Raw genomic sequence first — 26547 nt, forward strand, 5'->3', positions numbered from 1 at the left:
TGGTGTTCCTCTTGTAAAATGTTACGGATGTGTAGAAGTATCCTCAAAGAAGGAGATCGCCGATTACAAGGAGAGCGCTCTTCCGACGAAACGCGCCTCGATCTCTTGATAGGGAGAGACAAATCCTTCCTTCTACGCGATCTCGATGCCAAGGAGTCCGCCAAGGCTGTGATCTGAGCTTGTAGGCCCGCTAGCACTCAAGAAGGAGAGTCCCCAGGATCTTCTTCCGAAGCAAGCTCAGCGCGAGGAGCGGGAAGAAGGAGGGCAATCACTGGAGTCTCCTAGGCTTCTTTGCTTGCAAGGAAGCTACATCAGAAAAGTCTTCTGGGCTGGACGCTAACGTACTGAAGGGAGCCTCCGCCGCCCTCTTCAACGGGCGTGACGCCTCCTTAGAGCTCCAACCACGCTTCGGCGAAGGAGAAGAGGATGACGAAAAACACTGACGAAGAATATTCTTCTTCTTACGATCCAAGGCAGCCTGGGAGCGAACTTCAGGATCTGCCGAGGGGACGCCTGACGGTGGGGCTCTCCTAGCCCTCCTGCGGCTTTCGACTTTCCTCCTCCACTGGAACTGGGAGTCTGGAAGAGGTCTAGGCCTGGAGGCACTAAGGAGCCGGTCAGACGCACCCTCCACATCACTGGGTACACTGCACTTATCATCACTGACACTCTACCTTGATTCAAGTACGAAGATTCTTGTCTTCCTTAGAACACAAGGAAGCTTTTGAGGCTGCCGCCTCCGAAGACGAATCTACGGCTTCGGTGCGGGGAGCAGGAGCTGAGACCTGGGAGGAAGGTTCTAAAACTACATTAATGTTAGTTTCATTCTCACTCATTCCCGACCTGCTCGAACTCCTTGAAGAAGCTTTACGTACCCTATCCCTTTCAAGTTTCCTATAAGAAGAAAGAGCCTTATATTCATCTTCGTTCAAACCTCACACTCTTGACACGGGTTATAATAAACGAACATTCATTCCCCTACATTTAACACAGATAGTGTGAGGGTCAACCGCAGCTTTGCGGTAACCTCACCTTACATCCATCAGTCAAACATACTCTAAAAACAAAACCGGAGGAGTTTTGGAAACAGAATCAAAATCAGACATTCTACAGGAAAATCCAGCGCAAAGTCAGTCAATAACGGTCCACAATCAGCGTATGCCAAGCCAAAATAGAGCGAATACGTCACCAAAATGTCCAAATCAATCTCCAGGCAAGCGAGAAATGAAGAATACATCGGAATGAAACGACAACAGTTGTTATCGTTTCAGCGACAGAAAAAAATCTGGCTGGAGAGATAGATTGGTTCATATGCCCGCCACCCAGCGGCGGGTAAGGTAGACCACCTGACCTACCTGTCGCGTGTGCCGCGAGATTTGAAATTCTGTCGGAACGTCGGAGACTATAGCTAAGTATATATCTGGCAGGGAAGTTCATGTACAAAAATTATACATATATATATATATATATATATATATATATATATATATAGATATATATATATATATATATATATATATATATATATATATATTATACACACACACATACTATGTGTATGTATGTATAACTGAATCACGAAAGTTTGGAATGTGATGAATATATGAATAAAGGTAGAAGCCATGAAGGAAAGTGAAACAATGGAGTGTGCTGCGAGATCTTTTGACTTGAGGTCCTTTACTTAACAGACTGACATATTTAAGAAACATGAGTGTACAAGGAAGGGTCGTATAAATGACAGATAGAGAATTAGTAACGTTCCCTTCGCAAACAAAACAGGGGTACAATTTAAGAGGTTTACAAAAGATTAAAGTCCAGCTGCTCAGAAACAGGGACAAGACAATTTAAGGATTATACAGGTCAGCAACTGACCACATTCAGATTTTTGGTAAACAATAAAACCTTTCTTTCGCAAGATAAACTTATTCAGAAAACATCTATTAAACATGCACATACAAAGACAATATCTATAAGACAACTAATTTGTATTTATGTCTGTAACTGTATCTTTGAGGTCATTCTGGAACATGTTGCTTATACATGGGTCTAAATAAAACAGGCCACAACTGATATTAAAATTACAATGGGAAGTAAGTTGTATAATAGCAGATTCTAAAAGATTTTGTGATAAGAAATACTTTGATTTTGCAATTACAACTGAACTGCCGATCCAATTTATCCAGTAGTCATTTTCACTTGAATGAACATTAACCAGCCCGAGAAGAATCTACTCGAGACTCAGAGGTCTGGAAAAACTAAGCCCTATTAATAATAATGAATGAACATTGCACTGGATGTTTGCCTAGTTTTGACAGAAAATTTATGCTGTTTAATTCTTACTTCTAAGCCCTTTCTAGATTGGCCAACATAAAAGGAGGGGCAGTCCATACAGGGAATTTTATTTATTATGGTATTGCTTTCCCTATGGCCATTTTTTATTAGCATTCCTTTTAGTGTGTTATTATAAGAAAAAATGAGGTTGACCTTAAGTGATTTTAAAAATTATTTTATGGTTTCAAAACCATTAAAATAAGGCAAGCTGAGAATGTTCTTAGAAGTTTCTTTCTCCATGTTACTTACACTATAATTATAAACTATTTGTGGGCTTTATTACAGCAAATATGTAATATATGTGAAGGCTAATACAAATCTGTCCTTTTTTTTCTTATGTATTCAATTTCTTGATCCAAATATTGAGGACCGACAATATGCAATGCTCGTAAAAACAGAGGAAAAAGTTTATATTTTGATACCAAGATGGTGGCCTGAATAAAAATGGGCATAAGTTAAGTCGTTGGTAGGTTTCCAATAAATACTGAATTACACTGAAATGGTTGTCTATGTATCAAAATATCTAAGAAAGGGATGCAATTGTCTTTTCCATTTCTAACGTAAACTTGTACCAAGTAGTATAAAACCCTTTAAAGCATCTCACCTGCGCTGGAGTTTTCTTCCGAATTTTCAGGTCAGCCCTTGACTTTTGGGAATCATGTGCCAACAGACATTGATCTTGCAAACCCTCTGCTTTCCTGGAAGGGGCTCTGCTTCCTCATTTGCTTCAACCTTCATCTAGAATTCAAGTATTCATAATTAAAACTCACTGACTGAATTTTCTTAAAAACAAAGTCAAGTCTTGGTCAACAAACATTTACAAAGATCAACCAAGTAAACATGAAATTTTAAAACATTCACATTATTAGTCATTGAAATTTTCAAAGTCTTAAAAGTTGGGTTTCAAGTGCCGTGAAATCCAAAAGCACTCCTCAGTAATTTTAATACAACAATGTGCTAAATTTCTTAGTTTTCCACAGCCAAAATTTACAGTCAATCACTAATAGCACAGGTATTGCTGAAAATTTAAAAAGAATTACATGTATTATTCTTCACTCAGTGACTTGGCTTTTAGGTAAGTATGCTTCAGGGTGAAAATTTAGAGTCAAGGAATATCATCACACAATTTGATGCAGCTGTAATTGTGTTAATCTTTGAGGATGAAAAATATATACAGTCAACCGTCACTATTCGCGTTCTCACCTATTCGCAGATTTTTCTTTTGGACCATATCAACCCCTTATTACAGGAAATTCACCTATTCGCAGGTTTTTCCAACTATAAATGTTCACTAATTAGTGTACTTTAATGTTCTTTTCATGGCTAAATACATTCTTATGGTACAAACATGATTTTACTAATTTTCAATATTAATATGTACTAAAATAATACTGTATTACAGCATACCCCCGAATTTAAGCAAGGTTAGGTTTCAAACCCCTCGCACAAGAGAAAGCTTCGTGTAATTTTGGCACAGTCTCTGAAAATGCTAATAAATACTTGATTCTAGAGTTTGAACACTAAATGTGGCAATAATCATGCTCCCTAAGTATTAGGATAACTTTTAAATAAAATTAAAGTTACTGTAATTTCATTTATAAAATAAGTTTTCTTTGGGTCATTAAATAAACTTCATAAGCCAGTCATAACAAAGGTACACAGTTCAATTAAATAGAGAAAACATGTATGTACATACATAATATTTGCAGAGGGTGAAGGTAAAATTCAGACAATTTAAAACCATGTACTAGTGCGATGGCTAACTATGAACGAGAGAGAGAGAGAGAGAGAGAGAGAGAGAAATACATACGTCATGTGAGGTAAAACTGTGGAGGGGTATCATCTTTAAAAAGTGCTAATGGGACCACATCTTCTGAAAGTACATTAACTGTATGTGCTGTAATTACGTAACCTAGTACATACAGATTGTACCAGCACTTTTCTCTGAGGTTAAGATAGTAAAAGATAGTACGTTTCACAGAACAACAACTCTGTTATGTCTCTGATATGTTTTACTAGTTGATCATGAAGGTCTTATATACTAGTGACAAATGCTGTGAATTACATGCTGCCTTTGTATATATTTTCAAAAATATAAATAGCATACACAGAATCTCTATACTGATTATACACTTAAAAGCACAAAAACTTATACTAACTGTAGCATACTAGTACGTACTTCAGAAATTAAACAGTTTCTGAAGGGATATCATCTTTGAAAAGCAGTACTTTGTGAATGGGTATCGCATCTTGTAATAGTATGTATATGCACTAACTGAAAGGCTCTGTAATTACCTTTGCATCATATTTATGCATGTAAATAAATAAAAATAATACATTTTAAATAAAGTTTTTATACAGAAAAGCTTTAAAACTTAAAAATTTACATAATAAATTAAACATAAACACTTTAGCAGGGTTTTGCAGTGTTTCTGGAGGATTCACAAATGTTCACGGTATTGTGAAGGACTCGCATATGATAATTAGTTAGGTTCAGGGTATTACTGTAGTAAGTTTAATAAGATTAAATTATATCAAATAATAGCAATAATAATTCTCTCTCTCTCTCTCTCTCTCTCTCTCTCACAGAGATGTATGTTTTTTGGTATGATAATAAATGATTTACTAATTTTCAAATATTAATCTTAATGTAAACAGCAATAATTTAATTCATTTGAGAAAAAATTACTATAGCAAATCCCCCAGTAAGATTTTAGTTTGTAAATTTAAAAACTTATGGTAAGAATGAAGGAAAAATCCCATTCAACCACCCCTCATCTTTCTTTTTAGATCCAGGTACTAAGCTGAGGTCCAGAGCTGCCAAATATGTCAAGTAATGTGACAGGAAGGGGAGCATGTTGCTATGTTGCCAACTAACATTCATGTAATTTTTCTTTCTCTCCCTCTCTTTTACTGAGATGAGAGAATTTTTATGGTGCATGTATGTATATGTTTATTAATAATATAATAATAATAATAATAATAATAATAATAATAAGAGAGGGGACTAAACAACACAATAGAAGATGTAAAAACAGAGGCTTAAGGCCAAAGCACACAAGATAACCAACGGTACATGAACAGGAATAAGGGATACCAACAGAACAAACTATTCGGACCAACCAGAAAAGACTATACAGCCACTAAGAGGGGAAGACAACCACCAGAAATTCCTGAAGCCGAACCAAGTAAGAGACTCTGGGAAACATATGGAGCAATCCGGTATCACACAACAAACATGCATCATGGCTCCAGGAAGTCAAGGAAGAAGAAACAGGGAGAATAAAACAAAGATTCACAGACATCACGACAAACACAGTCAGACACCAACTAAAGAAAATGCCAAACTGGAAAGCCCCAGGTCCCGATGAAGTCCATGGATACTGGCTCAAAAACTTCAAGGCCCTACACCCACGAATAACAGAACAACTCCAGCATTGTATCTCAAATCACCAAGCACCCAAATGGATGACCACAGGAAGAACATCCTTAGTACAAAAAGACAAGAGTAAGGGAAATATAGCCAGTAACTACAGGCCTATCACCTGGCCTACCAATAATGTGGAAGTTACTAGCAGGTATCATCAGTGAAAGGCTATACAACTACCTAGAGGAGACAAACACCATCCCCCACCAACAGAAAGGCTGCAGAAGGAAGTGTAGGGGCACAAAAGACCAGCTCCTGATAGACAAAATGGTAATGAAGAACAGTAGGAGAAGGAAAACCAACCTAAGCATGGCATGGATAGACTATAAGAAAGCCTTCGACATGATACCACACACATGGCTAATAGAATGCCTGAAAATATATGGGCAGAGGAAAATACCATCAGCTTCCTCAAAAATACAATGCGCAACTGGAATACAATACTTACAAGCTCTGGAATAAGACTAGCAGAGGTTAATATAGGAGAGGGATCTTCCAGGGCGACTCACTGTCCCCACTACTCTTCGTAGTAGCCATGATTCCCATGACAAAAAGTACTACAGAAGATGGATGCCGGGTACCAACTCAAGAAAAGAGGCAACAAAATCAACCATCTGATGTCATGGACGACATCAAGCTGTATGGTAAGAGCATCAAGGAAATAGATACCCTAATCCAGACTGTAAGGATTGTATCTTGGGGACATCAGGATGGAGTTTGGAATAGAAAAATGCGCCTTAGTCAACATACAAAAAGGCAAAGTAACGAGAACTGAAGGGATAAAGCTACCAGATGGGAGCAACATCAAACACATAGATAAGACAGGATACAAATACCTTGGGAATAATGGAAGGAGGAGATATAAAACACCAAGAGATGAAGGACACGATCAAGAAAGAATATATGCAGAGACTGAAGGCGAAACTCAAGTCAAAACTCAAGCCGGAAATATGATAGGAAAAAGCCATAAACACATGGGCAGTGCCAGTAATCAGATACAGCGCAGGAATAGTGGAATGGACGAAGGCAGAACTCCGCAGCATAGATCAGAAAACCAGGAAACAAATGACACACAAAGCACTACACCCAAGAGCAAATACGGACAGACTATACATAACACGAAAGGAAGGAGGGAGAGGACTACTAAGTATAGAGGCTGTGTCAACATCGAAAACAGAGCACTGGGCAATATCTGAAAACCAGTGAAGACAGTGGCTAAAGAGTGCATGGGAAGAAGGACTAATAAAAGTAGACGAAGACCAGAAATATACAGAAAGACAGAAAGAACAGAGGACTGGCACAAACAAACCAATGCACGGACAATACATGAGACAGACTAAAGAACTAGCCAGCGATGACAATTGGCAATGGCTACAGAGGGAGAGCTAAAGAAGGAAACTGAAGGAATGATAAACAGCGGCACAAGATCAGGCCCTAAGAACCAGATATGTTCAAAGTATGATAGACGGAAATAACATCTCTCCCATATGTAGGAAGTGCAATACGAAAAATGAAACCATAAACCACATAGCAAGTGAATGCCCGGCACTTGCACAGAACCAGTACAAAAAGATGGCATGATTCAGTGGCAAAAGCCCTCCACTGGAGCCTGTGCAAGAAACATCAGCTACCTTGCAGTAATAAGTGGTACTGAGCACCAACCTGAAGGAGTGATAGAAAACGATCAGGCAAAGATCCTCTGGGACTATGGTATCAGAACGGATAGGGTGATACGTGCAAAACAGACCAGACGTGACGTTGATTGACAAAGTCAAGAAGAAAGTATCACTCATTGATGTCGCAATACCATGGGACACCAGAGTGAAGAGAAAGAGATGGGAAAAAAAATGATAAGTATCAAGATCTGAAAATAGAAATAAGAAGGATATGGGATATGCGGTTCTAGGACACAACTGGCCCCCGGGACAAACTGCCCCCGGGACAATTGCCCCCCGACAACTGCCCCCGGGAAAATTAAAATTGCCCCCGTAGGACTACCGCCCCCGGGAAAACCTTGCCCCCGTAAAACCACTGCCTTCCTTTGGACAAATGCTTTGGAATTTATTGCCATTTACGTAATTACTTTTAGTAACTATTTATGAAGATATTCTTCCTAATTACATAATTGGTCATTTAAGAAATAATTGTATCTATTCCCTAAATATATTACCATTTATGTAGTTATTTCCTAATTAGGTAATCGGTTGTACGAGTTATAGTTAATTTCTGAAAGTTATCGCCAACTGTATAGTCAAACAAATGTATGTTTACAAAGAAAAAAAGTAAGAAGGATCCAGTGTCTATTCAGAAATAATAAGAAGTAACATCACCCATCATGGAGTTCGTCCGAAGTGAACATGGAAAAAATGAAGCTTATTTTGACGAAGGATACATCTATGTGAAGCAGAAGGAATTGGCAAATAATGTTACATCTTATGAATGTGAAAAACGCCGCCATAATAACTGTAAAGCGAAAAATAAAAGTTTGTGAAAATGAAGTAGTTGGCCATGTAAATGATCACACCCATGCTGTTGACCAACCCCGCCGTGAAGTCTTGTTAGTACCAACAGGAAAATAAAGGCTAAATCTATTGCTAATCCGAAGAAGAACTGCACAGCAAATAAAAATTTCCAAAACAGGTTTGAGGTCGATATCAAGTGGTGCTGCAACTCAACTACCACCGGTGAGACATATTCGTCGTGCATAAGGCGCTATAAACAAGCTGCTGGTGCTCCTCATCCCATCCATCAAGCTTATCGAGATGGTCATTCCTTCCGAGTACAAGAAAACTTCTAGTGGTGAACAAGCTGCTAGGAGTGCTATTGAAGAGATCTTCCCAAACGTAACCGTTAAAGGATGTTTTTACCACTTATCTCAAAGCATATACCGTAAGATGCAAAATGAAGGGTCTCCCAAAACTAAATACCAAAACCGAACGTCCGGATTTTTCCCTGCAAATACGTATGATTCCTGCTTTAGCGTTTGTTCCCCCAGAAAAAGTTATTGAAGCGTTTGAGAAACTACAAGAGACGTTGCCACCTGAGGCTGATGCTATAATAGATTATTTTGAGGATACATATATCGGCAGAAGACGTCGACATACAAGGAGACAAGCATACAAGCATGTTGAGTATGTATACTCGTGTTGTTGAAGAGTTACCTCGAACAAACAACGCTTTAGAAGGCTGGCATAACCAAATGCAAGCAAGCGTTACGTCATTTCATCCAAATCTATGGAAATTTCTGGGGGTGATGAGAGAGAAAAAAAAACAGGCACTATCCAGCGTCATAATCAATCAAATACTTGCCGGGCATCCAGTACCTCCTAAGCGGAACGCTATCAGGATCCTAGCATAAGAATAGCAAACATTGTGCAAGACTTTGAGAACCGCGATGTATTGGAATTTTTGAGATACATAGCCCACAATTTAAAATTCTAGTTTTTAAATCCTTTTTCAATATTTTTGCAACTTATCTATGTACAAATTTTAGTATATAATGTTATCTTTTTAAATCCTGTATTTTTATTAACATTAATAAAACATTGGTTTTTAATAGTTCTTATGTATTTTTATTAATAATAAAACATTAATTGTTCGTATTTACTACCATTTTTCTATGAAGAATTTTTTTCTTAAATAGTTACTCAAGAAATTCCTATAAAGTAATTACGTAAATGGTAATAAATTCCAGAAATAGCTACAATTATTTTTAAATTTGTCAGGGGCAATTATCCAGTGGTTTTACGGGGGCAATTTTCCCGGGGGCAGTAGTCCTACGGGGGCAATTTTCCCGGGGGCAGTTGTCGGGGGGCAATTGTCCTGGGGGCAGTTTGTCCCGGGGGCAGTTGTCCTGATATGCCAGTGGAAATCGTACCCATAATCATAGGAGCACTAGGCACGATCCCAAGATCCCTGAAAAGGAATCTGGAAAAACTAGAGGCTGAAGTAGCTCCGGGCCTCATGCAGAAGAGTGTGATCCTAGAAACGGCACACATAGTAAGAAAAGTGATGGACTCCTAAGGAGGCAGATGCAACCCGGAACCCCACACTATAAATACCACCCAGTCGAATTGGAGGACTGTGATAGAGCAAAAAAAAAAAAAAAAAAAAAAAAAATAAAAAAAAAAAGAAATAATAATAATAATAACATAAAAATAAATAATAATAATAATAATAATAATAATAAAATAATATAACTGTAATGACAAAATTCTTTTAAATAAGGATAACTCTCTCTCTCTCTCTCTCTCTCTCTCTCTCACAAGACATGTATGCCATAGTGATAACTCTCTCCTTCTGTTTTGGCTGGGTTACGACGGGGGTTCCGTTCTTGAGACGCGTTGTAAGCCGAAAATCATCATAAGCCGGAACATTGTCAAAAATCCTAAGAAAACCTTACTTTTAATGCTTTAGATGCATTCAAAAATATGTAAACTGCATTCTTATTGCATTTTTCATCAAAAAAACCTTCAAATATTGATTATTTTGCATTTTTGGTGTCATATTTCTTCTGCCAGAGGAACGTTGTAGGCGTCGTAACCCTGGAAATAATTTCTGGGAGTGTGTTACGGGAGTCGTAAGCAGTAAGGCGTTTGTTGAAGGCATAGAGTTGGTTTTGGCAGCAGTTATCTGTTGGTGGTTAGTTGATTTTGTGTTATTGGATTGATTTTGGTGAGGTTGAAGAGGTTGGTAGTGTGTTTCAGTGTCTGTGATTGGTGGTTGGGGCAGTGTTGGTGTTGGGGGGGTTGTTGTGCTAAGGTAAGTCGTGTGATTGTCGTGTTCTTTCGGGCTATTGGTGTTCGTCTGCACAGGGATTTGTCAGGTTATTAGGTTGTTGTGGGGTTGTGGGTCTCGGTTGGTTGGGTTGTGTTTGGTCATCGGCGGTGGTTGTTTGTCGGCTAGCCTATCCAGCGGACAGCACAGCCTAGCCTGGAGTATCTGGAGTTGGGTAAGTACATGTGTTTGTGTTTTTTGTTTTGTTTTGTGTGTAGGTATGGGTCAATCGTCCTGCTGTATTCTGTAAAGAGGAAAGTGTGATTGAGGGTAAGTTTGGTAGCCAGATAGATTAAGTTTATGTGGAGGGGGGGAGAGTTTGCCACTTGCTTTTAAGCTTGTGATCCTGCCACAGGGTGGTATGAAAGGGAATGTAGGTAAAACTTAAGTTATGGAGTCCAGCAAGCAGGGAGGTTATTTATACAAGACAAGAGGCCTATGTGGATTTCAAACAGGCAATGATGCTGACATGGCTTATGAGGATCTCACTGTGTAGGAGGCTGTAAAATTAGGAAATAAGTGTCAGGTGATAAAGCGAATCAAGACTGAGGCGGTATGGGCATGTGATAAGGATGAGTGAGGAGGAAGTAGTAAAGAGGGATTGGGTGGAATCTGGTAGGGGTAGAAGGTTAAAGGGAAGCAAAGTATTAGATGGAATGATAAACCATTGAAGAATTTGGAAAAGAAGGTTCATTAGAGAAAGATGCTTACAAAAGAAATAGTTGAAGAAGATGTATAAATCAACTGAACCCTTAGCATAGGATGTAGTAGCAGTGAAGTCAGAATTACCTGCACACCAATTTATATGGGGATAATAAAACCTATAAAATGAAGAGGAAAATAAAAAAGAGAAGCAAAAAATCATAACTGATGTTTTCACAGCAACTTTTCTCTTTTTGGTGTTTGACCTGATATGAGTCCTCACCACTCTGTTCTGTATTGTACACTTTCCGCCTGAATTCCCATTTCATTTAGGTCTCCAGTTACGCCCTTTTTTCCATGGTTTCCTGAGCCTTCCTACACTGCTTCGTAACTGTTCCTTAATCCTTCTCACTAAAATTCCAAACCATTTTAATCCTTAGCACTGCTTGTCCTGCCACTTCCTTACTCTTATAATTCCCACTACATACTGGCCATGAATCTCACTATTCTTTCTACAGAAATAAAAAATCAATATTCAAAATAAAAAAAAATCAACAAATAATGGGAAGTTTCTGAAAAAAACATTTTATGGCTAAATGGAACTTGACGTAGTACTTCACTAACAATGGGTACATACCTTTTTCTTGGAAGAAATCAGATTTTCAGTCTCTGCTGGGTCAGGTTTATAGTCATTGTACATTTGCAAGCATTCTTCCATGATATCAGGATCTTCTTTATCAAAGTCATCCAAGTCAAAATCTTCCTCTGATCGTAAATTCTGAAATAAATAAAGATGCATTTCGGATAATGCTTATGAGGAAAAAGTCACAAGAAATCTATTATGGTCACTTAAGTCTCGTACATGACAAAGTTATGTTTCATGCAATTAGTAATTATGCCAATATCTAAATGTTGCCTAATAAGTACAGTGGTGGCTCGTCAGTAGGCACTGTGGAACTGCAGCACCCCCTGTGGATTTCATGTATATGCAAAAAATTATGAGTATAATACATGAATATGAGAAATTAAGTATACATTATCAATAACCCTTAAAAAAATTATTACCATTCTCTTGTCTTTGTAAATAAAAAAAGGAAATGAATTGAAACAATATGTAGAACTGCTGTGTTCAGCAGTTCTAATTTTGCTAGTAAGGGGATAATGTGGTAGCCAGCCCGCGCGTAAAGGTGAATAAGTAACCCTGAAATTACATATTTGTAGCAAAAAAAAAAAAAAAAAAAAAAAAAAAAAAAAAAAAAAAAGATATGCAATAGTTAGCAAAATATTAGTTACTTTGGGTATCATCAATTATAAGAAAGGTGGTGACAAATTAAAAACACAAAAAATAACATTTTTAACCAATTTGTATTTTTCATAACTTACAAACCTGAGGTCTTAACATTAGGATAAATACTCAAGAGCCAGCTGGAAACCGGTAAAGTTTAAAATAATTGTATACGCAAGGGACTATTGGTATCTGTGCTTGGTCACGAGACATGTGGAGCCACCCACATACCCCTCTTTAACTCGTGACCCCGTTAGTTATTCTTCCAACCTAGGTTAGTTGATAGAGGGGTGGTTAGAGGTGGGCCTTTGTATGTTAAGACCTCAGGATTGTAAGTTATGAAAAATACAAAATTGGTTAAAAATTTGTCATTTGTTCATATAAGAACCAAACCTTTAAGCTTAACATTAGGATAGACTTACTCTTGGTGGGAGGTAAGTACTATTAACCAACTGGGAGTTTGCCACCTTTGATCAGTTTTCTGAATACCAGAATTCAATGAAACAACTGACCAGTATTTCAGAATCTAAGACATATGAATATCATAGAGTCAGACTTCTGGGTTCTCCACAATGTCATAGTTCATTGCGTCCAAGGAAGATAAGAAGATCTGTTCTTCTAACAAACCAATTCATCCACTCATGTAGGTTTGTTATCATTCCTCTCCCCATTGCTAGAGAGAGGAATATCCTGCTACTGATAGGTATCTTACTGATACTAACCCTAACAGTATGGCTACTTCACTCGCCTGTACCTTGTCCGTTCCAGCTTATGACGGTACTCTCTTCTTACTGCCCGAAGTAAAGAAGGAGACAGAAATTGGAAAAGGAAAGAGGCCAGTTAACTCCTTCATTTCACATTCATACCATCATCTTAGACAAGATACTAACTGACCCGCCAGGGGTACTGGATGAGTTACACCATTTGTTGAGCAGCCACCAAAGGACACGAGGAAATTGTGTCCAAGGACCTCTGGGGAACCTTATTTATATACGGGAAATTGAAAGTGGTTTTTCATAACAATGAACCCACTCTCAAATTTCAATGAACAGACAGACACCTTCTTAACACTACTCAATTTTGAGCTTCAATACAGTCACAGACCAACCGTCATGATCATTTTAACAGATGTGTTCTTAATTGCCAGAAGGCCCGTATTCCTCTGATGACCTTCTCTTCTGTATAACCTCATTGGTACAACTTGACAAATAAGGAGTAGGCTTGACCGATCGCCTCTGTTTGGCCTGTTCCTTTACATCTACCACCTTCATGTTCTAGGTGACGTAGTTCTTTCTATAACCACAGAGTACTTGACACGTCAAAGTGGGCCATCCTGAAGGTCTCTCACACATACTCACACGTCCTGAGCATGACTAAGAAATGTATCTGTCATCATGACCTGTGCTGCATTGACTCATTATCCCAGATTCTGGGGCAAACTGGAACTGATGTTCTTAACTACTTTTGAGTCTACGTAAAAAACCTGGTTATTGAGTACTCCCACTCTACAAAGGTCAGAGGTAGACCACCATCCACGGTAAGTTTCCTGTAACGTGACTGATGTATGTGCCTGGTGGTAATCCATCATACCTACTCTGATACAGAGTATGTTTTCACTTATCAGATTGGAGCTCTTATGTGCCCCATCCAGTTCACTGCTCCTGATTCATCTTAACATTACTCAGTGTGAAGTGATATTCACATGCCCAATCGCCAGTCCAATGTATATCACCATGCATGTAATTACAGAGAGACTTCCCTCTGTTCTGACAACCTTTCCACCAGATCATTATTACTGACCGAATGCCTTTAATGGACCGAAACCTCCTCTATACAGGCAGTCACGGCCATAGAGTCATTCTGTATATGTGAGCCGAAGACCTTTGGAGTTGTGTTACATCCGAGGTGACACTCTACACCCAAAATCTTAAAACTATTAGTTCGAAAAGTGATACTGGGCAACCTCCAGACCTTGAGATATTAATTCTACCTATCGGTGGTGCCTCTTTCCCACACGAACCTGGTAGCGATGATTGTGCTACGATAAACTCTATCAGTCACTCATTTTGGGTCCTCCTTAATTACTGGAACGCATTCTTCCGTTCGGGACATGGAGGAACAGGTCAAACCTAGAGTTTGCGTAACCCTCAGGTTGTTCCTAGTATTGCAAATGGAATCCTCAGGCTCCTCGAAGGGTGAAAGCCTAGACAGCTCTTACATGGTTTTTCCATTTATACGAGTTTTCTCTTCTGGACGAGTGCTTTGTGGACTCATCTGCCAAATCAGTGGCCCGAGGTCCAACTCCTGGCTCAGCCAACGTGGAATCAGAGAAACTTATTTCTGGTGATAGAAATTAACCCTTTAACGCCGATTGGATGTATTAAATGTCGACGTAAATTGTCTGCCGGTGCCAAACAGACGTACAAAACGTCAACGAAAAAGTTTTTTAAAAAATTTGCGGAAAAATAGTTATGGGCCTACTAGGCAAAAACTTTTGAATCACGCGCCTTGGGGGATGCTGGGAGTTCACGGATCAAGCTGTTGTTTTGTTTACAATCGTTACTGAGGCGCGCAAGCACAAATTTCTTTCTTCTCGCACTAAAAAGCATCAGCGACACATCTCGGAAATTATTTTGTCACTTTGACATAATTTTTACACCATATTATATAAGCCGTTACATAGAGTTTTATATATAAAAATGTGCACAATTTTATGTAGAATACAACAAAAAACAACTCAAGGTTGTAGATTTTATCAGTTTTGAAGTATTTTCATATAATAACGATAAGTGCAAAATTTCAACCTTTGGTCAACTTTGACTACTGAAATGGTCGAAAAACGCAATTGTAAGCTAAAACTCTTATATTCTAGTAATATTCAATCATTTATCTTCATTTTACAACAAACTGGAAGTCTCTAGCACAATATTTCAATTTATGGTGAATCTATGAAAAAAACTTTTTCCTTGTGTCTGCGCGGTAACTTCCGAAAAAATCATAAATTTTTTCGTCCGATTGTAATAATGTTTGCACAGTTTTATATTAGCCATTTCATAAAGTTTTATATATGGAAATGTGTGCAATTTCATGTAGAATACAACAAAAAACAACTCATGGTTGTAGCTTTTATCAATTTTGAAATATTTTCATATAAATAACGATAAGTGCCAAAATTTCAACCTTTGGTCAACTTTGACTCGACCGAAATTGTTGAAAACGGCAATTGTAAGATAAAACTCGTACATTCTAGTAATACTCAATCATTTACCTTCATTTTGCAACAAATTGGAAGTCTCTTTCACATTATTTTGATTTATGGTGAATTTAACAAAAAAAAAAAAAATTTTCCTACGTCCGCACAGTAACTGCCGAAAAAATCATAGATTTTTTCGTCTGATTGTTGTAATGTTTGCACAGTTTTATATTAGCTGTTAAATAAAGTTTTATATATGAATGTGTGCAATTTCATGTAGAATACAACAAAAAACAACTCAGGTTGGTAGCTTTTATCAGTTTTGAAATATTTTCATATAAATATGCAATAAGCCAACAAAAAAATATCAACCTTTGGGTTAAGTTTGACTTGACCGAAATGGTCGAAAAACGCAATTGTAAGCTAAAACTCTTACATTCTAGTAATATTCAATCATTTACCTTTATTTTGCAACAAATTATAAGTCTCTAGCACAATATTTCGATTTATGGTGAATTTGTGAAAAAACCATTTTCCTTACGTCTGCGCGGTAACTCTTCCAAAAAAAATCAGAAATTTGTTCGTCCGATTGTCGTAATGTTTGCACCATTTTAAATTAGCTGTTACATAAAGTCTTATATATGAAAATGTGAGCAATTTCATGTAGAACACAACAAAAAACAACCCATGGTTGTAGCTTTTATCAGTTTTGAAATATTTTCATATAAATAACAATAAGTGCCAAAATTTCAACCTTCGGTCAACTTTGACTCGACCGAGATGGTCAAAAAACGCAATTGTAAGCTAAAACTATTACATTACTAATATTCAATCATTTAATTTTATTTTGCAACAAATTGGAAGTGTCTAACACAATATTTTGATTTATGGTGAATTTATGAAAAAAAATTTTCCTACGTCCGCATGGTAACTTCCGAAAAAATCATAAATTTTTTCATTCAATTTACGTAATGTTTGCACCATTTTAAATTAGCCATTACATAAAGTTTCATATATGAAAATGTGCGCAATTTCATGTAGAATACAACATTAAACACCCATGGTTGTAGCTTTTATCAGTTTTGAAATGATGTTTTCATATAAAATAACGATTAAATAGAAAAAATTCGACCTTCAGTCAACTTTAACTCTACCAAAATGGTCAAAAACTGCAATTGCAAGTTATAGCAATTACAGTCTAGTAATATTCAATCAATAACCTTCATTTTGCAAGAAACGGGGAAAGCTCTAGCACAATATTATCGATTTATGGTGAATTTTTGAAAACAGCTTTTTTTACGTCCGCGCATTACGAATTCATGCATCATATTGTGATAATATTTTGTGTGTGTTGCTTTGATCGTTTTACAATTTGTTATATACCAAAATCATTGCAATTTAGTGTACAATACAACGAAAAAATGATATTTTCATATTAAAATAAAGTTTTGAACATACTTACCGGTAGTTATATATATATAGCTTAAGTCCCTGTGACGTAACAGCAGAATTCAAAACTCGCGGCAATCGCCGATTGGGTAGTCAGGTGTATCACCTGTGCGCCCTCTATCCAGGTACCTGGAACCATTCCAACTATTCCTCAGATCTTCCATGCCCCTAGTCTCTAGAGGGGAGGAGGGTGGGAATTAAATTATATATATAACTACCAGGTAAGTATGTTCAAAAATTTATTTTAATATGAAAATATCATTTTTAAACATCTAACTTACCTGGTAGTTATATATATATAGCTGACTGACACCTTTGGTGGACGGTCAGAGACAGCCAAACATCGTTGGAATTGACATAAGAGTTAATAAACAAACTTATGGGTTCATACCTGTTTTAAGGAAGCTGACTTTAATAATCTCGTGCCTCATTATGTCTGCTTTCCTTAAGAGATCCAACGATCCACCCAGGGGGCCCTAGCTGAAGACCTCAAGGAGCTGTCAACCGGTGCATAACCTCTATGTGACAGGACCTCATCTAATACCTTGTTCCGGGCACTACCAAGGGAACAAAATGACCACCTGACTGAAAATCAATGGTTGTGGAAGCCTGCGTCCAGTCTCCACAAACAACCATAAAAATTCAACAGTTCCAAGGAAGGAAAAAGGTATTAGGTTATGGGATTGTAGGGGTAGCTCCTTCTCCCACTACTGCATTCGCTGTTACGAATGGTCCCAAAGTGCAACAGTCTTCATAAAGAGTCTGCACATGTTTCAAATAGTGCGAGGCAAACACTGACTTACTTCTGCAGAAAGTAGAGTCCATTATACTCTGTAAAGACCTGACTGTCTGAAAGCTACAGATGTTGTCACTGTTCTAACTTCATGTGCATTGACCTTCAACAGTTTGAGATCCGCCTCACTATATTCTGAATGAGCTTCCCTTATAAGGTTCTTAATGAAAAAGGGGAAGCGCATCTTTGACATTTGCAGAGAGGGGCTTTCCGACAAAACACTCAAGCCCCTCTGAATTGGCACATAATTGCTTCGTTCTTTTTAGTTAATGCTTCAGGACCCTTACCTGACAAAGAACTCTCTCTAATTCCTTACCTGTGAGCTCCGACAGGTTTGGAATCTCGAACGATTGGGCCAGGGCAGAGAAGGGTGTTCGTTCTTCGCTAGAAATTCCAGTTGTAGAGAGCAGATAGCATTACCCTGTCTGAACCCAACAGCTTTGCTGAAGGCATGGATTTCACCGACTCTTTTCGCTGTAGCTTGACCAACTAAGAAGAGAGTTTTATACGGTGAGGTACTTAAATGATGTTTCTTGTAAAGGTTTGAACCTATCACTCATGAGAAACTTCAGGACTATGTCCAGATTCTATGCTGGAGGGGACTGTAGTCTTTCTTTAGTCATGTCGAAGGGTCTATGAAGATCTTGGAGATCTTTATATTCAGACACGTCTAAGTTCCTGTCAATGATGACCTCTCCGAACATGTTTATGTATCGCTTAATGGTCGAGGTCGAAATGTTACGGACTTGTCTTACAGTCTGCAGCGAAGAGTCTCTTATTGTCCTATCCCCTTGCAGCGAAGGGCCGTTCTGAGATCTGTTTATCGACTGCGTTCGGTGGCGTAGAGTCCAAGCATCCGAGCAAGTCACATGATTTTTTGTCTTTTATAAAGGGTTATGCCGATAGACAATACAAATTATCTATTTGTTTGTCATGTGCTGGACAGTGAGGTAGCGAATCCCTTAACGAGGTGATGATTCTCTTAAGTCATGTGCCCAATAGGACCAAGTCAATTGCCTTTAGAGACCGAGGTCCTTTATGGCAAGACATTCCCCTAGTATATGAATCCCAGCTAAGAAGCAAACAAACACTGTTTCCTTGAAGACGAAGGTGGAGAATGAATACAACCATGTCTTTACAGTCGAATCGAGGAAGAAAGGATTCTCAAGGTTCCATACCTCCGCTTACAAAGGACTGAAAACGCTAACAGCGATTTCATTGCTGTAAGGTGAGGGGTTGTAGTTGCAATGAAAGCGGGGGCGGTTTCCAGTAATGGAAATAGTACAGGGAAGTTCTATTCTCATGGGCTGATCAATTGGAAATAGAGAGGCAGTTCGGGGGAAGGGGAGAAGGCGATGTCTCAGTATTATCTGTCAATTCGGGCGGGGTGAACAACGAACAATTGCACCCCTATCGAATACGAGATTATTTTGCAGACAAACTCAGAAGTCTGAAGAGACATTCTGCATTATCGCAATGCGATACAGCAGGAGAGTAGTAAAGACTTCTGTTTCTGTGTGGTAAACGTCAAGATGAAAAAGTCCAGAATATATATACTATGTTGAAAATTCTCGCAATATCCAAGGGGATGCCGAAGATGTCATACATGTATGCGAGAATCCCCGTTAAAAAGAGACCTAAGTCTGATATTGTTTTGTACAGAGAACAGGTTCGGTAGTCAATCATTGAGGGGAGAGAGACATAATATGGACAGTGCATCTCGGAGAACCAGCTGGTACTGGGTTCCCAAATCTGTAGTCTTAGTCTAATCAGTTATCTCACTCGCTATCCTGAGTTGCCAGGTAATTCATTCCTCTAAGGAATGTGTTCAGGTAGAATAATCGAGCGTTAAAAGAAAAAGGAATCTATTATGCTCGAGCAATTATATTTAAACGAAACGGAGGTTTCAGTAAATAAACCTACAAAAAACTGAGGTGGTTTTGTCGTGACCATACCATAGTATTTAAAATCGAAAAACTGGTAACTCCTGGGAAGATAGACAGTCCCGAGTTGCAGTTCTATTAAGACTCAAGTCGTCTCGGTCACAGACCGCTATGAATTAACTACGGTATGCGGACTGCCCCCTGGACAATGCAACTGCTAAACAGAATTATGTCTCGAGGTAAATATTCGTCGTATATTTGTAGGCTTCTGTACAAAACGACCTCCATTCTAATTCTTTTCCCTTCGAGAAATGAAAAAATACGGATTGGAAATCTCACACCTTTCCTTCTCTAGTCAGAGAGTAAAGGAGAAGTCTTCCCCTAAGGAAAGCTTCAATAGTAAACATTGAAAAAACCCCGAAGACAAAAGTTCAATCTAAACTGGATGTTCGGGTTCGTTCTTGTGTATTCCAGGGTTGGTCATCTACTGAGAGATATTCTTACTCCAGTAGTAGATATTCTTGCAAATGCTAGAAATCCCAAGAAATCAAGCATTCTGCGAGGTTACCGATTATAGTAAAAACAATTATCAAGAATTCTCGATATTAAGTCCTGCGTGGCCTTCTGGTTAAGGCAGAGGAGACCTCATTCACTAACTATTGTGCTGAAAAGAGGCGCATAAACAGGCGCCGATGAATGAGTATGACCTCATAAGTAAGGAAAAAAATAATTCATGACATTTAGCATCCTGTGTCAAATACTTGAACGTCCGGCGTCTTGGCGTCTTGGCGTCATGCCTCTTGACGCCTGGCGTCCTGGAGTCCAGTTTGACTTTTGGAGCTCTGTCGTCGAGAATCTGACGATCGGCTTCCTGACTTTTAGTTTCTCGAAGCCTAGCGTCTTGGCGTCCAGAATCTTGACGCCTGGCGTCCTGGAGTTCCAGTTTGGACTTTTGGGCCTCTGTCGTCGGAATCTGACGATCGGCTTCCTGACTTTCAGTTTCTCGAAGCCTAGCGTCTTGGCGTCCAGAATCTTGACGCCTGGCGTCCTGGAGTCCATACGTCCTGTTGCTCAGAATATTGTCGTCTGTAGTCTAGGTGTAAAAACCTTGACGCTCTACGTTCCCAAAAAGTTAAAACTCGAAAGCTCTGAACACTTCTTTGACGAGTTGATCTAATTCTGAAGTCGACTAAAGCACTTTGGTTCTGTTCATAGCTGTTCGATGAAAAGAATCCGCCATACTCGAGAAGTCCCTTGGGTCGAAGAAAGAATTCCAAGGCCAAGAGTTTCTCTTCGTCTCATGCTATACAGTCGAGCTGGATGCTAACTTTGCTGGGGGGAAAACGAGAAAAAACGGTCTAATTGCTCTTTATTCGTTTGCCTCCAGTTATCCATCACTTTTAGAGTTCTCTTGGAAGAGGGAGACAAAACCCCTCTTTATGTAAGTTTGTCACATTTGAACGATTTTCCTAAAGCGTAAAACTCTGAAGGAGGGAACGAGGAGTAGCTGAATAAAGCTCTCTGGAAAATCTCAATATACAGACCTTTATAAGCTCTTTTCAAATCTGATGAAGCTATGTGTTCCTTGAATGCTCTTCATCTGAAACAGGCTGTAAGGTACTCACAGGAGAAAGGACGTTATCAAGTTTCCTTTCTCCTGAATGTAATCAAATATAAGTAGGGACGTCTTGCTGACGTCTGGCGTCATGATGTATATGATCCTGACAGTCAAGCTATTGACGCTTTGCTCTATGATCCTGACACCCATGGATCTTTGGTGTCCAGCGTCATGATGTTATGATCCTGACGATCATTTATGAGCCCGATGTTCAAGCACTAGAAGGTCGGATCCATGATCCCCTTGGCGGTTGTATATGATCCTGACAACCCCATGGATACTTGGTGTACAGCGTCATGATGTTTATGATCCTGACGCTCAAGTGCCCGGGATCATGCTGTTTATGATCCTGACGTTCAAGATCTACTCGGACGAAGCCATGATCCCCTTGACGTTGGGATCTTTAGTGTCAGGGATCGTGCTGTATATGATCCTTCATCATGTTTATGATCTTGACGCTCGGCACTTTGGTGTTCGGCATCATTATGTTTATGATCTATGACGCTGTAACTCTTTGACTCTCTTGGCGTCATAATTCTCTTGACGCTCGGCGCCATGATCCTCTTGACTCTCAGAGTCTCTTGACACTCCAACTCTTGACGCTCGGCGTCATGTCGGAGACCAACGTCATGATGTATATGACTTTTTCAAGCACTTGACGTTTGACGGCATTATCATCTTGACGTTCGGTTCTTTGACGTCCGTCGTCACTATGCTTATGTACTTGACATTGGGCGTCATGTCGAGCCATCTGGCAGATCTTCATGTAGGAAGATAGTTTTTCTCTATATGCTGAATATACACAGATACAGAGTATCTATGTACATCAAACAATGAATCATCCGTAGACGAAGACCAAATCGAAGAAGGAAGAGGAGAATGTACAGAAGGTCATAAAAGCGTCTGACATCTGTCTGTCCTTTTACCGAAACAGAAATGCCAGCCTGTGCGACATCTTACTACTGCTTTCGACAAAAGGACCAAACCGTGTCCGACGTCTTTCCATCTGCCACGAAGAGATGGCCGCCTGTGCGACATCTTACTGCTTTCGACAAAAGGACCAACCGTGTCCGACGTCTTTCCATCTGCCACCGAAGCAGATGGCCGCCTGTGCGACATCTTACTGCTTTTGGTGGGGGAACTGACAGTCTCCAACCTCCTTTTGTCTTCGTAATCGGACTAAAATCTCTTCGGACTGCTGCAATGCTACATCCTGGCAGTTCTTGACGCTTTGCGTCACTCATGATCTCCTTCTTATGAAGGATCTAGATTTCGAAGCTTAAAGCCAGCCCCGTCTGGGTACTGCATCGTCAGACGACGAAGAAAATTCTTTAACTTCGCCTATCCAATGGCGAGTATGAGTGTCCTGGGGACGGCTGCTCGGGAGCTAAAATCTCTTGTCTCCCTTTGTCGGTCGACTTTCCTTCTCACAGGGGTTGGTGAGCTTGGAAGAGGTCTAGGACCAGGAGTACGATAGATCCGAGCCGTATCAATCGAAAAAACATAATAATTTTTACCTCGCCTTTCCTATGGCGAGGGTGAACATCCTGGGGATCGTCAACAGGTACGCTCGAGGGGACGGCTGCTCGGTAGCTAAAGCCTCTCGCCTCCCTTCGTCGGTCGACATTCCTTCTCACAGGGGTTGGTGAGCTTGGAAGAGGTCTAGAACTAGGAGCACGACAGGTCCGAGCGGTCGCACCCTCCACTGCACTTGCACTTGCACTGATTTTAACAATGTAACTTGTGATTCTAAAATCTCTCACATTCGACCACGATTTCTCCCTGTTTCTACAGGGGGATTATACCTTTACCAAAGGCTTGAATGGTCGCTATCATGTCCTATAAAGTTGGGGGAATAGAAACTATTACTAGAAGAGCGAGACATAATACTCTTCGCTCTCCTGATGTTATTATTTTCAAGATTTTGCACATAGCAATAATATCTATCCAGTCATTTTCTTCTTGTATCATGCAAATGATCACTCTTGCTTCTCAATTTATATAATATTAACGAGAATCTATCGAGGTTTAACAAACCAAGAATTACATTCTCTCACTCACATTCTTACACTTGAAGCATTGTCAGCCATGTTTGGAAAATGCAAAAGAGAGATCAAGAATAAGCAAGAGTCACAATAATGGAAATATTCTCTTACCATCATCATTCATTATGATTCATTATCATTATCAAGATGATCTACATACATCCAACAACAAGCGAAAGCCAAAGCCAAAGTGTACTTCACCAAATCAATTGCGAAAAACACGGGCGAAAGCGAGTAAAATTCCACGATGTTAGCCGAAACGGCGGCAGGGAAGATCTGAGAAATAGTTGGAATGGTTCCAGGTACCTGGATAGAGGGCGCACAGGTGGTACACCTGACTACCCAATCGGCGATTGCCGCGAGTTTTGAATTCTGCCATGACATCACAGGGACTTAAGCTATATATATATAACTACCAGGTAAGTTAGATGTTTAAAAATAATTAACTCATTAGCTTTAACCGTTTTGCTCACAGCACGATTTGTATACAATTATATATGAAATTTTTTTTTGCGCTGTCATATAGTATTCCAATATTTATATATGATAATGATATTTTTTTTCATTTCTGATGGTTGCATACTAAACTTCAGGCAATGACAAAAAAGGAGCCAAAAATGAACTCTTAATCTTGAAAATTAAGCGTGCTGTGATTTTTTAAGAAACTTTTTTTCCGCTTCGGTGCTCACTTGCGAACGCCGCCGGCATACGGGAGACACTTTCGGAAATACCGGCTCTGCGTTTAAGGGTTAATTTATCGATATAGTGCAGTTCAGATCCCACAATAAGCTGCAGGTCCCGTTGCTAGGGTGACCAATTGGTTCCTAGCCACGTAAAAATATCCAGTCCTTCAGGCCAGCCCTAGGAGAGCTATTAATCAGCTCAGTGTTTTTGTAAAAAACTAGGATACACTTAACTTTTCCAATTATATGGACGATGTCATAGGAAAACCCCAGGAGCATGTCCTATGATGATATATTCTATTCAGACACGTCCTAATTATCCTCCTGTCCAAGGAATTAATCTGTTAACAGGACATAGCTCATTCTTCCACAAGTAATGTTACTTCCCAACCACGAAACACCTTATGCGGTGATCTGTTACAATATACGGGCATATGTTCAATATGCTACCATCCAAAGGGAAATCCTAAATTGCCAAAAACCACCATGGTGCTATTCTTGAGTAACCTAGCCCAGAATTGTACCCGTCACTTCACCCCACTTGCTTCAGCCAACTGAAACTCGAACCCTCTATGTTAGGTTCACGACTTCAATATAGAAACTAGACCAGGATGGAAGAGACCCATTGCAGATTCTAGGTTAATCTAGCCAACAACCACTTGGACTAGTCTAAGTAGGTATAGTCAATTTAGAATTGACTAACTTATTTTAAGTTGGCAAGGCCAGGTTGATCCTGGCTTGTTTAGGTTAGGCTATGTTAACTCTTCCAATTAGGCAAGGCTAACTCCTCCATCACTTAAGGTAGGTTAAGGCCAACCAAGATGTACTCTTAACTAGGCTAGGCTAGTATAGGCTAGCTTAATCTAGAAATTAAATGACTTAGGTTAGGGTTAAGACGTTTATGAAAATTTTGGGCTATACATGCTAGGGTACAACCACAACCCTCTAGGCTGAGGTGGTAAAAGTGTTTTGAATGGGTAGCCTAGACACTAGTCTATGCTCGGCTATACTTATGACCTTACTAATTCGCCCAAGCTAAGATAGTAAAGGCATGTTCAAGCAGCCAGCCCATGCTAAGTCATCAACCCACTGTCAGGCTAAGTTGACATGTTTCCTCATCTTTAAAATTACTATGTAGAAGAAATAAGCTTATCCTCATTTCTTGAAATACAAGAGCCTTTTTAACTGGTAATTATTACTGAAAGATTACAGGGCTAAAGAGAAGGGGTCATTATAAAACATCCTTCACTAATATAAGCTCCCAAATTTTGTATGATTTCCAAGATCTAAGTGTGTCCTTTCCCATTTCTAATGCTCATATACCCAAGACCAACATATAGCCTTAAACTAGTTTCAAGGCTATCTATCTGTAGATAGTAAGCAGATGAGAACCATTGACAGTTTAATAGTAATTCATAAGGAAACACTCTTCATCTGCAAGAACTCTAAAAATATTAACACTTATGTATAGATGGTCAGTTTTTTGAAAGAAACTCAAGAACAGCAGCTATGAGAAAGAGTAAGAAGAGATGGTAGTTCCCACGGTACTGTTCTTGCTGCATAATAAAACTGGACACCCTGGCATTCTGTGTAGTGTTCTACCAATTCTAGGTATTTACATAGTTAAGGTAACTACTAAATAATAAGACACAAGAGGACTTAATAGAATGAAAAGCATTACACCATGAGAGAGAGAGAGAGAGCGAGTGAATAAGGGCACAATTTTCAAAGGCTTTCAGAGGAAATCATATGCAAAAACATAAAATGTGGAGCTTTCTCTCTATTGCAGTTGTACTTTAGCTGAATAACACATTATACATCTACACTTACTTCCAAATGTTTTAAGTCATCACTAGAGCTGTTTATCAATTGCTCCCAGTCATCTTGAGAAATCTCATCTAATGCAGAGAGATCAGGGAAAGGAGAACTGTTGCCCGCATCCCCATCATCATCACAATCACCATCATCATCATCTCCATTGTTATCTAGAGGGAAGTTAAAATTTTACTTTACAAAACCTACCAAGTTATGAAAATGAAAAAAAATTATGAAGATTTTCTACCTAAAATTTAGCAATATGCGAATTTATTTTCTTAAATTTTTTCAAGTAAAAACAGTGATTTTTATGATAAAATCATTTGTTTAGGCACTTACCCTCTATCATTTGTGTCATCTGCAACTAATTAACTCGGGTTTGACAAGAGTTAAAACTGAAACAATTGTTAACGAGAGCTCTCGTTAGTTAGTTAATCCCACTTCTTGGAGGGAGGGAGTGGTAAGTGAGTGATTACTTTGGTAGGAAGGTAGGGGTAAGATAGTGATTATCTTGGTAGTCATTCTGCTCTCAATCTCTTGCAAGGGGAGATAGGAGGGATCTCAAAGATAGAGGGTACGTACCTAAAAAATATTTCATCATAAAAAT

The 26547-nt window shown here is 39.0% G+C and overlaps 1 protein-coding gene across 1 annotated transcript in view; it reads right to left on the reverse strand.

Annotated features, from left to right (window-relative positions):
• Window positions 1-26547, reverse strand: part of LOC135214681 (serine/arginine repetitive matrix protein 2-like) — a 222642-nt gene that overhangs the window by 145564 nt on the left and 50531 nt on the right. The window contains 4 exon segments of the mRNA XM_064249016.1: window positions 2936-2962; window positions 2965-3069; window positions 11814-11954; window positions 25956-26110. Of these exon segments, the coding sequence (XP_064105086.1) occupies window positions 2936-2962; window positions 2965-3069; window positions 11814-11954; window positions 25956-26110 (428 nt within the window).

The sequence above is a fragment of the Macrobrachium nipponense genome, chromosome 46 (assembly GCF_015104395.2).
Source record: "Macrobrachium nipponense isolate FS-2020 chromosome 46, ASM1510439v2, whole genome shotgun sequence".
Taxonomy (NCBI): Eukaryota; Metazoa; Arthropoda; class Malacostraca; order Decapoda; family Palaemonidae; genus Macrobrachium; species Macrobrachium nipponense.